General features: G+C 48.2%; 1 protein-coding gene across 1 annotated transcript in view; it reads right to left on the bottom strand.

The window, feature by feature from the left end:
- Positions 1-225: 225 nt before the first annotated feature.
- Positions 226-15,733, bottom strand: part of LOC115474270 (caspase-8-like) — a 104,181-nt gene continuing 88,673 nt past the window's right edge. The window contains exons 8-9 of the mRNA XM_030209666.1: positions 10,311-10,794; positions 226-839 (exon numbers count right to left, since the gene is read on the bottom strand). Of these exons, the coding sequence (XP_030065526.1) occupies positions 683-839; positions 10,311-10,794 (641 nt within the window). The 3' untranslated portion in view covers positions 226-682. The remainder of the gene's footprint in view (positions 840-10,310; positions 10,795-15,733) is intronic.

The raw sequence follows: 15,733 nt of genomic DNA, 5'->3' as shown, positions 1-15,733 counted from the left end.
CAGCAGAAGGTGTATCAGTTTTGAGAGAAGTGGATTGGTATCTGTTAAATTGTTGATGAAATAATAAAGTTTCTTCAAGTCTTTGTAGTCTGGACCTATTTTGGTTTAATAATATAGCCTTTTGGACTGCCCTATAGCATATTTGTATTTTCTTTGCATTTGTTTCCATGCATTGAAAGTTAGTTCATTTTTTTCTCTCTCAATGCTCGTTCAAGTTTCCTGGATGATGTTTTTTGAGGGTTTTGGACATTTGGTTTGTTTTGAAAATGAGCCCCTTAACCTTCTTTCTTGGATAGCAGTGCTGAACTGTTAATATCTTGGACTATAAGGTCATCCTTACTGCCATTGACAAGAAATAGAAACCTGTTTGTTTTTGTAGTGTGCTTGGTCATCTGGCTTGAAAGCCTGGTCAAAATGACTTTTAGAGCACGTCACATCCATCATCTAGTATGCAGCTTTTCTCTAATAAAGATAGGTAGATTTGGTTAGATGTTTCCTTTGGTCATCAAGAACTTCTTCTAATTGAGTTTATCATGAAGGGCACACATGCATCATGCACCAAAAATTGCACAGGCCTAGAAGTGCTACAGTTTACAATATGGCACAGTTATTTTTGAGGTAGAGCACGTGAAGGATTGAAAAGCTCAACCATGCCAGGATCAAAGTTTTGCTAAATTCTGGTTTAGACATTCTCCTCCTCTGGCTGTCTATCCTCTGCTAGTGGCACCGGGAAGATAACCTTCTTCCGTAAAGTAGACTTGTTTACAGGCATCTGTTTCTTCTGTTCTTCAGGCACTTCATTATTCACTCTGGTAAGGATACTCAACAGGTCCTCATTTCTGAAAAGCAAAAACATATAAATCACTACTGCATACAATAAAAATATTATAGTGTTTTTCTTGCCTATTCAAATTAGGACTCCAACCTCTTCTTATTACCTTTTCTTTTGAGTGAAAGTGGTGGTTTTGGCTCCAAATGTTTCCCCACAATTTATGACTATGAGAAAATCCTATCATAAATTTTTGATTCTTCCAAAGCACAGCAAGTGTATTGATTGAGACAGGTACTCTACTTGTTCCCAAAACATTGGTGATTTTAGTGAGGGTTTCCAAACTTGGCTGCAAAAACTTGAACCACTCACTCACTCCAGAACTGTAGCACGTCTTTCTTCCCCATCCTATATTGTCCAGGATGAAGACAGTGAAGGCAACATATCTGATGTAATATGATGGTATCATGCTGTTATATGATTGCCCATTAATAAGTACCTGTATATATAATGTGTAAATTGCTTTGATAGTAACTATAGACAGGTGGTATATCAAGTCCCATCCCTTTTCCCTAAAACTGAGTTGCCAGCTCTCTTGTTAGTTTGGAGCATTTCCACTATACCTGGATTCATGAGGCATCTCCTGAATGGCTGAACATATGTAGGGCTTCTGATTTTAGGTTTTAATTGATAAACAACAATAAAATAATGGGAGAAAGCCCAATCTCTTGTACTCTATTACCACTCCCCTTTCATGCTGTGGATCCTCCACTGTTTTTGTGCCTTTCCCATGCCGACAACTCCACTGCACGAATGTATGTAATCTGATTCCACCAGAAAAGATACCCAGTAATGGCACCTGTGCATGTCTATAAGACAGTGGTGTAGCTATGGGGGTCTTGGGGGCCCAGCCCCCCCCATTCCAGCCTCAGGCCCCCCAACCATGATGACCAGACAAGTGCCTTAGTTTTAGGCACTACTGGCTGCCCTCCCGCTCCCTGCACTGCTGTCCTTCACCACTCCTTGCACCTCTGTCCTTCAATTTTCCGGGCCGCCGGCAGCATCAGTGAGATAAACACACTGTATTCGGCAGCCTGGAAGCTTCTCTCTCTGCTACAATGTCCTGTCCTGCCTAGGCAGGACGCTGCAACAGAGAGAGAGCTTCTGAGGCCGCTGAAGACAGTGTGTTTACCTCACTGACACTGCTGGTGGCCCAGAAAATTGAAGAATGGCAGTGGTGCAAGGAGCAGTGAAGGATAGCAGTGCAGGGAGCTGGAACGGGAGATGTCAAAAAGCTGAAGTCAATTAGGTTGGTCTCTCCCTCTCCTCCACGCAGTTGTCGTTCATTCCCGTTCACCTGAAAAAAAGCAAGCAAACCTATGAGCTGCTCTATCCACGTTATCATTCTTTATTGTTGGTAACATTTTTATTTGATATCGCTTATTTTCAAATGTGCCTGCTTTGCAGCATGCGGATGTACACAGGGTAAGTATTAAGTAATCAGGTCTATCTGTTATTCTGTTATGGCGATAGCCATGACGGAAAAAATGTAAGCCACATTGAGCCTGCAAATGGGTGGGAAAATGTGGGATACAAATGTAACAAATAAATAAATAAATAAATTGTAAATCATTGTGTCATATGGAGGGGCTGGTTATAGGGACTGCTTGTATTTGTGCAGAGATGTTTTCATCTAGTAAAAGGCCAGTCTGAATGTGACAACATTGTCCAGTTCAGCACACTGTTAGCCACCAAGTTCATACAAAGTTAATTATGTTCAGTGGAAAATAAATCTGTTGGCTCAGGCTGCTTGCTATGTGAATATTCCATCACTGTTTCATTATTGCTACGAAGTATTACATATTAAGGGCATTTGCTTTAAACTTTGTTCATTTATCCAGTCCTTACATGCATGTGGTTTTGCTTTTTAAACCCAAAGATGAATCCTAAGGGTGGTTGAACAATTAGGTATAAACTGTGTTGTTTGTGACTACTTGTTTTGAACTGCTTTGGGTCCTGTTGATCTGTATATCATTTGGAGGAGCTGGTATATCTGTCTAGAATTTTGGAAGATGAAATGAGAAAATAAAAATTAAGCTTTGAATGTACTGTAGAAGTTATTGTTTACTTTTGCAGTGTATGTATAGACTAGCCATTAAACCCGTTAAAACGGGCGAGATTTCCAGCAACCCTCCTCGCCGCCGCTCCCTCCCTCCTCCGTGCCAGGCCCCCTGCACTGACCTGACAGCGCCTCTCACCTCTGTGTGAAAGCGCTGCAGGCAGCAGCAGATCGCTCTGCTGCTGCCTGCAGCGCTTCCACACGCCGGTGAGAGGCACTGTCAGGTCAGTGCAGGGGGCCCGATACGGAGGGGGGCGGGAGCGGCAGCGGGGATGGGGGGGAGGATGGAGGTTGGTGCGCGCGATGTTCGTTTCCAAGCGGCAGCGTCCGACAGTCCAACTCTGGTAGGGAGGCAGGGATAGTGCTGGGAAGACTTATACGGCCTGTGCCAGAGCCGGTGGTGGGAAGCGGGACTGGTGGTTGGGAGGCGGGGATAGTGCTGGGCAGACTTGTATGGTCTGTGCCAGAGCCGGTGGTTGGGAGGTGGGGCTGGTGGTTGGGAGGCGAGGACAGAGCTGGGCAGACTTATACGGTCTGTGCCAGAGCCGGTGGTTGGGAGGCGGGGATAGTGCTGGGCAGACTTGTATGGTCTGTGCCAGAGCCGGTGGTTGGGAGGTGGGGCTGGTGGTTGGGAGGCGAGGACAGAGCTGGGCAGACTTATACGGTCTGTGCCAGAGCCGGTGGTTGGGAGGCGGGGATAGTGCTGGGCAGACTTATACGGTCTGTGCCCTGAAGAGCACAGGTACAAATCAAAGTAGGGTATACACAAAAAGTAGCACATATGAGTTATCTTGTTGGGCAGACTGGATGGACCGCGCAGGTCTTTTTCTGCCGTCATCTACTATGTTACTATGTTCCGCCCTCTGACGTCATCACGTCTTGACGCGAGGGCGGAACAGAGAGGGAAGTCTCTACTGCGCATTTGCAGGTGAGTCGGTCACTTGCCATTTATATATTTGATGCCTGAAAATGTGGCATCATTAAAGGATAGACTTTTAAATGCCCAATTGGGCATATATGCTAATCTCAACTTTGTTAAATATTTCAGACATAGTCATCTATTTGCTCCCATGATATAACTGAATTCTATTATTCTGTCTCGCTGTATTTTCAAATCTAAGCCATATTGAATCCGAATTTGCTTGGGATAATGTGGGATATAAATGTATAAATACTTTTAAAACAAACAGGAGGAAAATATGTTTTTTCACTCAACGAATATTTAAGCTCTGGAACTCTTTGCCAGAGGATGTAGTAAAAGTGGTCACCATATCTGGGATTAAAAAGGTTTGAACTACTATTTGGGTTTTTGCCAGGTACTTGTGACCTGGCTTGGCCACTGTTGAAAACAGGACACTGGGCTAGATGGACCATTGGTCTGACCTAGTATGTCTATTCTTCTGTTCTCATAACCCACCCCCCAAAAATACCCCCTGAAAACTGCACTATCCCCAGAAACTAACCTCCAACAATTATCCAAATTCCCCGCAAGCTGCCTCACCTTAAAACACTAACCCCTCAACTGTCCCGCAACCTCACAAACTGCCCCACCCCAAAAGCCAACCCTTGCAACTTCCCCACTACCTTCTAAACCTTTCCTACTTTCAAAACCTACCACTCATAACTCCCCCCTCCCCAACAAATTGCTTCACCACCCCCTTCTACCCTTCACAGACAAAACACAGCACATATAGTACACACAATATTGTAATCTGCACAATAGTGCAATGGGAACAATGCATGGTGTATCAAGAAACTGTAAATAACAAACTAACAGATACACATATATAGAAATTACAAATAATTCCCTCACTGTGATGTACTGCAATTTATTTATTTATATATAAATATATAATATTTTTTTTCTACTGTGAAACCTTCTGACTGAATTGTACTGCTTTCTTATTGGTTACTGTGCTACTGCCAACTATATCTGTATCCTTGGGTAGGGCTAGATTAGGGTATTGACAAATTAGGAACATACATAGAGTCCAAAGTTTTGGAGAGCCTTGTTAGATGTGCTCAGGATTCAGGACAAGTGTTTGCTTTCTTCAGGATTGTAAGAATTTTTATATTTGCAGCTGGAAGCTAGAAGGGTGGCTAACAAGTCTGGACATTTTCTCAAAGTTTAAAGACTCTATTTGCAGATCTCCAATCTTTCCTCATGGGACCAGCCCAAGAATTAGGCACCACAGGCACAGCAGTCAGCATCTCTAAACAAGAATCCATGTGGCTGGCGTGAAGCCTTGATAACTCACATGACTCAAGGCCTAACCACCTCTGAAACAGGAAATTCAGAGGTGGCCTTGAAAATGAGGAGGAAAAATGGACATGGATATTCAGGAGCTTGATCACTTTGCACCTAAATTAAACCATTAATTGAATGCCTCGTGGAACAGTAACCCACGAAGGTGGACCATTTCCCTGATGTTTGATATTTTGTGTTGCGAAGGAAGACTGCCAGTGACAATCAAAGGGGCTATCTGGGAAAAGAAATCTACTATTGCTAGAATTGTGAATTTTGCTTGTGACAACCCTAATCTAATCCCAAGGCAGCGTGGGCAGAGGCAAGAGAAGTCCTTGATGGCTTTCTCATGGTATCTTATTTTGTAGCAAACATCCCAGAACATAGCATATGACTTTAGATCCTGGCCCCACTCTAGCCACTGGAAATCCCTACCAGGTCATTCTATGGTCCTGTAAATGCCAAGGTGACTAGCCAAGTAGGGAATGATGGCTATTGTGGAGTACTTCTAACCCTAGTAGCTGCAGGAGTTGAATAGTCATCTGCATGGACTGTAGAGCTCCTGCCTTCGAGGTGTTCTTTACCAGCCAATCGTTGAGATAAGGGAACATATGCAGTCCCAGCCTGCGTAGAGACGCCACCACAACTGCCAGGCATTTTGTGAACACCCCGGGCACAGAGGTGAGACCAAATGGTAGCACACAGTACTGAAAATGCTGTGTTCCCAGACGGAATTGAAGATACTGTCTGTGAGCTGGCAGTATCGGGATGTGAGTATAAGCATCCTTTAAGTCCAGAGAGCATAGCCAATCGTTTTTCTGAATCAAGGGAAGAAGGGTGCCCAGGGAAAGCATCCTGAACTTTTCTCGGACCAGATACTTGTTCAGGGCCCTTAGGTCTAGGATGGGACGCATCCCCCCTGTTTTCTTTTCCACAAGGAAGTACCTGGAATAGAATCCCAGCCCTTCCTGCCCCGGTGGCATGGGCTCAACCGCATTGGTGCTGAGAAGGGCGGAGAGTTCCTCTGCAAGTACCTGCTTGTGCTGGAAGCTGAAGGACTGAGCTCCCGGTGGGCAATTTGGAGGTTTGGAGATCAAATTGAGGGAGTATCCTAGCCGGACTATCTGGAGAACCCACCGGTCGGAGGTTACAAGAGGCCACCTTTGGTGAAAAAACTTTAACCTCCTTCCTACCGGCAGATCGTCCGGCACTGACACTTTTATATCGGCTATGCTCGCCTGGAGTCAGTCAAAAGCCCATCCCTTGCTTTTGCTGGGGAGCTGCAGGGGCCTGTTGAGGTGCACACTGTTGACGTGAACGAGCGCGCTGGGGCTTAGTCTGAGCAGGCTGGAGGGCAGGTGGATTGTACCTATGCTTATTATAAGCATAGGGAGCATTCCTCCACCCCCCATTAAAACGTCTACCTGATGAGGTAGATGCTGAAGGCATCCAGTGGGAGAGTTTGTCGAATGCGGTGTCCCGCTGGTGGAGCTGCTCTACCACCTGTTTGACCCGCTCCCCAAAAATGTTATCCCCCCGGCAAGGAGCATCCGCAATCCGCTGCTGGACTCTTATTCTCCAGGTCAGAGGCATGCATCACTATACCTTGAGCAGCGGCCCTGGACGCAACATCAAAAGTGTCGTAAACACCCCTGGACAGGAATTTTCGACACAACTTCAGCTGCCTGACCACCTCCTGAAAAGGCTTGGCCTGCTCCGACGGGAGCTTATCGACCAAGTCCGTCAGCTGCCTCACATTGTTCCGCAAGTGGATGCTCGTGTAGAGCTGGTACGACTGGATCTTGGACACTAGCATAACAGAATGGTAGGCCTTCCTCCCAAAAGAGTCCAGAGTCCTAGACTCCCGCCCCGGGGGCGCCGAGGCGTAATCCCTAGTACTCTTGACTTTCTTGAGAGCCAGATCCACAACTCCAGAGTCATGAGGCAACTGGGTCTTCATCAACTCTGGGTCCCCATGGATCTGATACTGGGACTCAATCTTTTTCGGGATAGTGGGATTACTTAAGGGTTTCGTCTAGTTCACCAACAATGTCTGCTTCAGGACATTATGAAGGGGAACAGTGGATGACTCCTTAGGTGGCGAAGGATAGTCCAGGACCTCGAACATCTCAGCCCTGGGCTCATCCTCAGTAACCACTGGGAAGGGAATGGCCGTAGACATTTCCCGGACAAATGACAAGAAAGACAGACTCTCAGGGGGAGAAAGCTTTCTCTCTCGCAAAGGAGTGGGATCAGAAGGAAGACCACAAGACTCCTCATCAGAGAAATATCTGGGGTCTTCCTCTGCCTCACCTTCGGTATCGGACACCAGTTCTCGAACTTTGGTCTGAAGCCAAGCCCGTCTCGACGCTGAGGAACTAAGTCCTCTATGGCGATGCCGAGAAAACCCCCTCACCGCCGGCGACGTCGATGGGGAGTCAACTTGGGTAGCAGCGGAAGCCGATGCCGCAAGCAGTACCGGCGTTGCAGTCCTCACCACGGGCGGGAGCCAACTACCGCATCTCTCGACGGTACCGACGCGCAAGCACCGGCGGTACCGGAGCAGAAGGTCGCAGCAGTCCTTCCAGAATCCCAGGAAGTATGGCTCGGAGGCGCTCGTCTAGAGTGTCCGTCGAGCAAGGCTGTGAGGCCAGTACCGGCGACGAGGACAGAATCTGTCTGGGGCGTGGAGGCGGTACTGGGCTCTCCGAAGAGCGCATCGACACTTCCTGAATGGAGGGTGAGAGGTCCTCCCGGCGTCGACGCTTTCCAGGTGTTGATTCCCTCGGCGCCCCAGAGCTCTCGGTACCGTGACGGGAAGGTGACCGATGACGGTGCTTCCTCGCCTTCGCTCGAAGCACGTCAGCGGTACCTCCCGGTACCAACGAGGAAGACGTGGAATCCACACATCTCCTCGGGGCCGGGTCTGAAGAAGGGCAGTCCCGGGGGGTCTGTACCGCAGGAGCCCTCGAGGCAGGTGGAGACCCACTCGATGGCTCACTGCTACCAGCGTGGGATCTCTGGACAGCCATCACCTGCGCTCCGGACGTCGATGCACCCTCCGATGCCGACATCGATACCGGCGATGACCTCGGTACCGCTGGTTCCGTCGACGTTGAAGGACCGGACTGGGCTCCGAACAACAGGTTCCACTGAGCCGATCTCGCCGCCTGGGTCCTCTTTTTTAGCTGAAGACACAAGCTGCAGGCGTTGGGACGATGACCAGCTCCCAAACACTGAAGACACGAGATGTGCCTATCAGTGAGCGAGATTGTCCGGCTGCACCACATGCAGTTCTTGAAGCCGCTAGCAGGCTTCGAGGACATGGGTAGAAAAATCGTGCCGGCGAGGTCCAAATTTGCGATGGTGCCGAAAACAAGACACCAAAAAAGGGAAAAAAAACCTGTACGGGTGGCCAAAATGGCCTCTCATGACAAAGAAAGGAAACTAGCGGGGAAAAACTAAAGAAATAGAGGAAACTTTTTTTTTTAAATGGAGAACATGAACAAACTCGAAAAACACACCGACTCGGCGAAAAAGCAAAGAAAAGCGGCGAAAGCGCAGCGGGGGCCTCTCTGGGACACAGAACCGCCGTAAAACAGCAATCCTGAGCCTCAGAAAAGAGGAGCACACTCGTGCTACGGGCAGGAAGACGGTCGCGCATGTGCACGCGAGACCTAGCAAACTTTGTTGCTAGGAAGATCTTCCGATCTGGGGCTGCCGTCGGACGTCACCCAATCGTGAGAACAAGCAGCCTGCTTGTCCTCGGAGAAAAGGCTTTACAACCCAAAAGAATTGCGTCATTTAAAGAACATATTTTTAGCTTCTTGTGAAAGCTGCATGATAATACATTTTTAAAAGGTTTCTATCTACAACTAGGTCAATTTGTTTAAAAACACCACCCAGGGCATTTTAAAAAGCCATGTGTGCTCAGCATTTCTATCCAGAGCCTCTGTACATATAGCAGTGATATTCAGCTATAACTACATGTGTAACTAAGGGGTCCTCTTATTAAGCCGTGTATCTACACGCGCCAAAATGGAGTTACCGCCTGGCTACCACATGGATCTTGCAGTAATTTCATTTTTGGCACGTGGCCAATACATGCGGCCCAACATTTTCAGACGTGCGTAGGTCATTACTGCCCGGTTACCGCGTGAGACTTTACCACTAGGTCAATGGCTGGTGGTAAGGTCACAGACCCAAAATGGAAGCGTGGCAATTTTGATTTTGCCGCACATCCATTTTCAGCAAAAATTTTTAAAAGGCCTTTTTTACAGGCACGCTGAAAAATGGATGGGCGCGCGCCCAAAACCCGCAAGCCATTTTTTAAGCACACCTTAGTAAAAGGACCCCTGAGTGATCTAAGTTAGGACAGAATAGCAAAATGCCTTTGCTCTAGCCAAGCACTACACAGATAGTGACAAAGTGGTCAGAGGAAATTTTCAACAGCACTATGAGGCCCTTTTACTAAGGTGTGCCAAAAATAGGCTGCGCTAGTGTAGGTGCGTGTTTTGGGCACATTCAGATCCATTTTTCAGCGCGCCTGTAAAAAGGCCTATTTCTCATTTATCAATTTTTATTGATGACACATACCACAACACTCCAAATCACAAACAGTCTTATAAGTTTCATAACATAACATTTAACTAGTGTTTTTCAGCACAAGCCATCATTTTCTCTTCCCCCCCCCCCCCCCCCTCTAAAAGGCCTATTTCTATTTTTGCCGAAAATGGACGTGCAGCAAAATAAAAATTGGCATGCGTCCATTTTGGGTCTGAGACCTTACCACCAGCCAATGACTTAGTGGTAAGGTCTCATGTGGTAACCGTGCGGTAATTGTCTACACACGTAGGATGACAATTACCGCCAAGTTTCTGCCGTGCACAGGAAATAAAAATTATTTTCTGGCACTTGTAGTGGACGTGCATTAAAAAAATGAAATTACCACCGGGCCTCATGGTAGGCAGGCGGTAACTCCAAATTGACGCATGTTGGGTGCATGTAGGTGCCTATGCAGCTTAGTAAACAGCCCCTATCTGTATAGTGCCACTGAAAATTAATGGATAGGCAACTTATTCATATAGTAGTACTACTACATAGATAAGCCAAACATATATAGAAAGATCACACCAACATGAGATTCACCTTTATACCATAAGCAATGCCATACTTACTTTGGGCACAACAATTTTAAGTTCTTGCAGAGATTCTGAATGAATATACTTCCATCAGTAACAGATCTGTAGCTTTCATAGCCTTCCACTGTAGACATGGCAAACAGGAAATCTGCCTCGTCAGGCACGAAACGTAAGGGGGAGGCATCAGTCTCAAATTCTTCAGAAGAGTCTTTTTTATAATAGATACCCTTGTGTTGTTGCCCACCCTGGCAGGCTTGAATGAAAAACAGTTTGGGTTTATAAGCAAGTGAACCACACTCTGAAGCTGTGAATGAGGAGGCCAGATCTTTAATGGTTACTTCCTCCCCATCAGTCCCACACACTGTTTGTTTCTTTCCATGAGAGAGGATGCAGCAGACGAAGCAGTCCTTGTGCTCATGGTCATTATATGACTTCAGAGTTGTGCGCAATTGTTCTGCAGTCAGGTTGTGGTGCTCCCGTGTTTCAAAGTGAAGCCATTCAAAGACCCTCTTCAAAGCATCTGCAGAGACAAGCACATTGGAAACAGAAAGGGGGATATTGCATAAAACAATCAAAATAATATGACATAGAAATTGTCAAGGAAATGTCAGAACATAGGAAGAAGAAAGCCATGTAGAAACTATATAAAAAGGAAAGTACTTACAGTTATTAATTAAAAGCAAAATAACTGAGACATTGCATAACTACTTCAGTATGATGGTATTCTGCATATAAATTACACAAAATTAACAATATTGTAGTTTATCTGCACTATATTGTAGTTTATCTCAGGGGCGTAGCCAGACACCCAATTTTGGGTGGGCCTGGGCCCAAGATGGGTGGGCCTGGGCCCAAGATGGGTGGGCAGAAGAACCTCGCCCCATCCCACAGGTGATTTGGTCTCTCCTTCTCTCGCCTGCATGCCACATGGTCTCTCAAACATCCCCCCCTCTCCTGTATACCTTTTAAATAGCATATTTTCACCAGCAGCGAGCAGCAACTAATTCACACTGCTCATGTTGGCCCCACACCCTTCCCTCTCATGCAACTTCCTGTTTCCACCTAGGCAGAAATAAATCAGAGGGAAGGCTGTGGGGCCGGTACGAGCAGTATGTATGTCACTGCTCACTGCAGGTGAAGATCTGCTACTTACAAGGTATGCAGGAGGTACACTTGTTGGAAGTTTTCAGCTGGTGGGGCATCATAGGTATGCTGCTACTGGGTGGGCCTGAACCCAAAGTGGGTGGGCCTGGGCCCACCCAAGCCCACCCTTGGCTACGCCAGTGGTTTACCTGCACTGTGAAGTCCGACTTTTTGCTCAAAACATCCAGAATCTGAACAGTGAATATAGTGATTTTCAAATCATCAAAATGTATATCTTTTTTTTTTTTAATGGCCACTTGCTAGATGTTTTTGTGTTCTATGCGTTTATCTTTTGGTCTATTTTAGAAAAAAAAAAAAGTCCAAGTGAAAAATGTTGTGAGGAACAGGGAAACTACAGGTCCCAGAGAACACCGCGAGACAGGAGGAATCCGGAGCGGGGAAACTACAGGTCCCAGAGGGCACTGCAAGACAGGAGAAATCCGGAGCGGGGAAACTACAGGTCCCAGAGGGCATTGCAGGACAGGAGAAATCCGGAGCGGGGAAACTACAGGTCCCAGAGGGCATTGCAAGACAGGAGAAATCCGGAGCGGGGAAACTACAGGTCCCAGAGGGCATTGCAAGACAGGAGGAATCAGGACAGAAAAAACCACCAGGTTCAAAAGGAGGGAGGGGAGGAGCTTGGTTGGGAAATGGAATCAGATGAGGAGAGTGTGGAACACCTGGGAGAGGGCGTGGAGAATGACTGTATGGAGTGGGAGGAATCAGAACAAGTAGGAGAAGAGGAATTAGAGGAGGAGATGGAGGTGGCAGTGGAGAGTACTGGGGAAGGAGAGTGACTGCTGGAAGTACACAAGGGAAAACAACAGTGGCCAACAGAGATCCGGTGGGTGGATGTCAGGAGGTAAATGCTGACAGATGAGGGTGGTGGATCTAGGAAGCCAGGCTAAATTGAACTCTGTGTTTGAAGCCTAGCTAAAGTGAACTGTGAACTGTGTTTTGAAGCCTGGCTAAAGTGAACTGTGAAAGAAGTTGATTAATTAAGTTGATTAAAGGAACATAAAGAATTGGATTGAACTTTGTTTTTTCCTCTGAGAACTTACTTCACCGAAGGTGACAAGGAGAGCTGATCTCATATCCGGTCCAGAAAAGGAGGGGAAAGAAGCGAGTCTCACTTTGCAGATGATATTTCCGTGAGTGCAGCCATGAGAAGAGGGGTGTTCTGACAACGCACAAAATCAAGCCATTGGGATGTAGGAAGAGTCAGCATTCTTAGCAGACTGGCCACATAGACATCCCAGCAGAGCAGTGGGGCACCCAAGGGGACACTGCAGTAGTATTCAAACAAAAGCTCCCAAGTATACATCTCACCGTTACCTCCTTACTCCGCTCTGTTACACTTGTGGTGGAAAGTGTCAGCCCTCCAATACCTACCAAAAACCTATGGTACCCAACTGTACTCCACTTACAATAGCCATTATGGCTGTAGGTGTCACCTATATGTGGCTACAGTAGGTTTTTGGTTTTGGAGGGCTTACACTTTCCAACACAAGTTAACAGTTAGATTGTATTATTGGCCTGGGTCCCCTTCTCCACAGTGTACTGCACCAACCACTAGACTACTCCAGGAACCTGCTTGCTGGCTATAACATCTGAGGCTATCACAGAGGCAGGTATATACTGTTTCTTTTACATCTTTGGAGGGTGGGAGAGGGTCAGTGACCACTGGGGGAGTAGGAGGTCATTCCCTTATTCCTCCAGTGGTCATCTGGTCATTTAGGGCACTATTTTGTGGCTTAGTCATTATTAAAACACTAGTAAGAAAGGCCCGTTTCGGAAGAGCATGAAATGGGCGCTAGCAAGGTTTTCCTTTCCTTCCTGTCATCCTGTTATTCCTGTTCCAGGAATAACATGTATAGAATGTTTGTACGTTTGGGAAGCTTGCCAGGTGCCCTTGGCTTGGATTGGCCGCTGTCGTGGACAGGATGCTGGGCTCGATGGACCCTCACACTTCCGGTTTGGAGGCTTCATTTAGAATGTTGGGGTCGCAAATTAATGTCCGGAAGGGGCGTGGCTGAGGGCGGGTCTATGAGTGACAGTGAGTGGTGCATGAATGAGAGTGAGTGAGCTGAGAGCCTAGCCTTAAGTGTTTCCCTCCCACAGAGTGAGCTTCAGAATGTTTCAGGTGAGAATTATTATCATAGATCTTAGTTTTGTCCTGGATGTTTTATTTTTGTTTCATTATGCCTGAAAAACAACCAGCACTTAGGAATGATAAGTAGTAGTAGCAGTCATGGTAGAAGCCAGGCACTAAGACACTAAGACATCTATGCACAGCTCTACTGTGAGCCTTTCTGCATTCAATGTAGAAAGACTCACAGTAGAGCCATGAACAGATGTCTTAATGCCTAGCTTCTACCAGGACTACTACTACTTATTTCTATACATGGTGTAATTGAATTAAACCAAGATCCAATACTGCTCTCGTAGTGCTAAATAGGCTTCCCCATCTCCCTGATAATTGGAATGTATTTATCCTTCATGTGGATGAGAAAAATCTTAAAGTGGGTTAGGGGTTAGATTTATAGATGACACTAGCCGTTAAGCCCGTTAAAACGGGCAAGTATTGGTATGCTCTATTTTGATGTATAACTCCCTCCCTCCCTCCCCTCGGCTCCCCGCCCTTCCTCCTTCCCTCCCTCCCAGCTCCAAGGCCCGATTCCCTCCAGCTCCAAGGCCCCCCTACTTCTGACCTCCCATGTCCAGCATCCTCCCTCCCTTCCCTGCCAGCTTCAAGGCCCCCAGTCTCTCCCTCCCTCCTAGCTCCAAGGCCCCATTCCCTCCCCTCCCAGCTCCAAGGCCCCCCCGTCCAAGCCAGCTCCAAGGCCCCCTCCGTCCCTCCCCTCCCTCGCAGCTCCAAGGCCCCCCTCCTCTTCTGAGCATTTCTCCTGCCTTCCCCTCCCCCCCAAGGTCGCTGCTATCGCCCCTCCCCCCGAGGTCGCCGCTACCGCTCCCCCGCCCGAGGTCGCCCACCGGCCCCCTCCACCCGGGCCCTCCCTCCCCAGCTCCAAGGCCCGATTCCCTCCCAGCTCCAAGGGCCCCCCCCTCCGTCCCTCCCAGCCAGCTGCAAGGCCCCCCTCTGTACATCCCTCCCAGCTCCAAGGCCCCCCCTACTTCGACTCCATGTCCAGCATCCTCCCTCCTTCCCTGCCAGCTTCAAGGCCCCCTGTCTCTCCCTCCCTCCTAGCTCCAGGCCCCATTCCCTCCCCTCCCAGCTCCATGCCTCCCTCCAGCTCCAAGGCCCCCCGTCCAAGCCAGCTCCAAGGCCCCTCCGTCCCTCCCCTCCCTCGCAGCTCCAAGGCCCCCTCCTCCTTCTGAGCATTTCTCCTGCCTTCTCCCTCCCCCCCCGAGGTCGCTGCTGTCGCCGCTACCGCTCCCCCCCCCCCCCCCGAGGTCGCCACCGGCCCCCTCCACCCGGGCCCTCCCTCCCAGCTCCAAGGCCCGATTCCCTCCCAGCTCCAAGGGCCCCCCTCCGTCCCTCCCAGCCAGCTGCAAGGCCCCCCTCTGTACATCCCTCCCAGCTCCAAGGCCCCCCTACTTCTGACCCTCCATGTCCAGCATCCTCCCTCCTTCCCTGCCAGCTTCAAGGCCCCCTGTCTCTCTACTCCCTCCTAGCTCCAAGGCCCATTCCCTCCCCTCCCAGCTCCATGGCCTCCCCTCCCAGCTCCAAGGCCCCCCGTCCAAGCCAGCTCCAAGGCCCCCCTCTGTCCCTCCCCTCCCTCGCAGCTTCCAAGGCCCCCCTCCTCCTTCTGAGCATTTCTCCTGCCTTCCCCTCCCCCCTGAGGTCGCTGCTATCGCCCCTCCCCCCGAGGTCGCCGCTACAGCTCCCCCCCCCCCCCGAGGTCACCGCTACCGCTACCCCCACCCCCACCGAGGTCGCCACCGCCCCCTCCACCCGGGCCCTCTGTTCTACATTTAACTTACAGCACCGAAACCGGCAGGCAGATCAGCTCCGCCGGACCTTTCCTTCTCTGCCTGTGTCCCGCCCTTGTAAGCAGAGGTTTTTCTTTTAAACACCTTTTTTTTTTCTTTTTTTCTGAGAGCATAGCTAATTTGTTTCCTTTGTTTTTAATTCAATGCTAGAAACTTAATTATCGGTGTCTCTGTCATGTTTACTTAGCAACATTCCTTTTGTAAATACTTTGTCTTCAGTTCAATGATAAACCAGTTTTTTCCAGTCTGGCCCTACAGTTTTATTTCTATTGTCTTAAATCTAATATTTATTAGATACAATTTTATTTCAGTGTTTTTTTCTTGTGTATATGATTTCTAAAAAGAATTCTACAGTTTTATTTTCA

The sequence above is a fragment of the Microcaecilia unicolor genome, chromosome 7, assembly GCF_901765095.1.
Source record: "Microcaecilia unicolor chromosome 7, aMicUni1.1, whole genome shotgun sequence".
Lineage (NCBI taxonomy): Eukaryota > Metazoa > Chordata > Amphibia > Gymnophiona > Siphonopidae > Microcaecilia > Microcaecilia unicolor.
The sequence above is the reverse complement of the archived record's forward strand: the minus strand, read 5'-3'. Positions and strand labels throughout refer to the sequence as shown.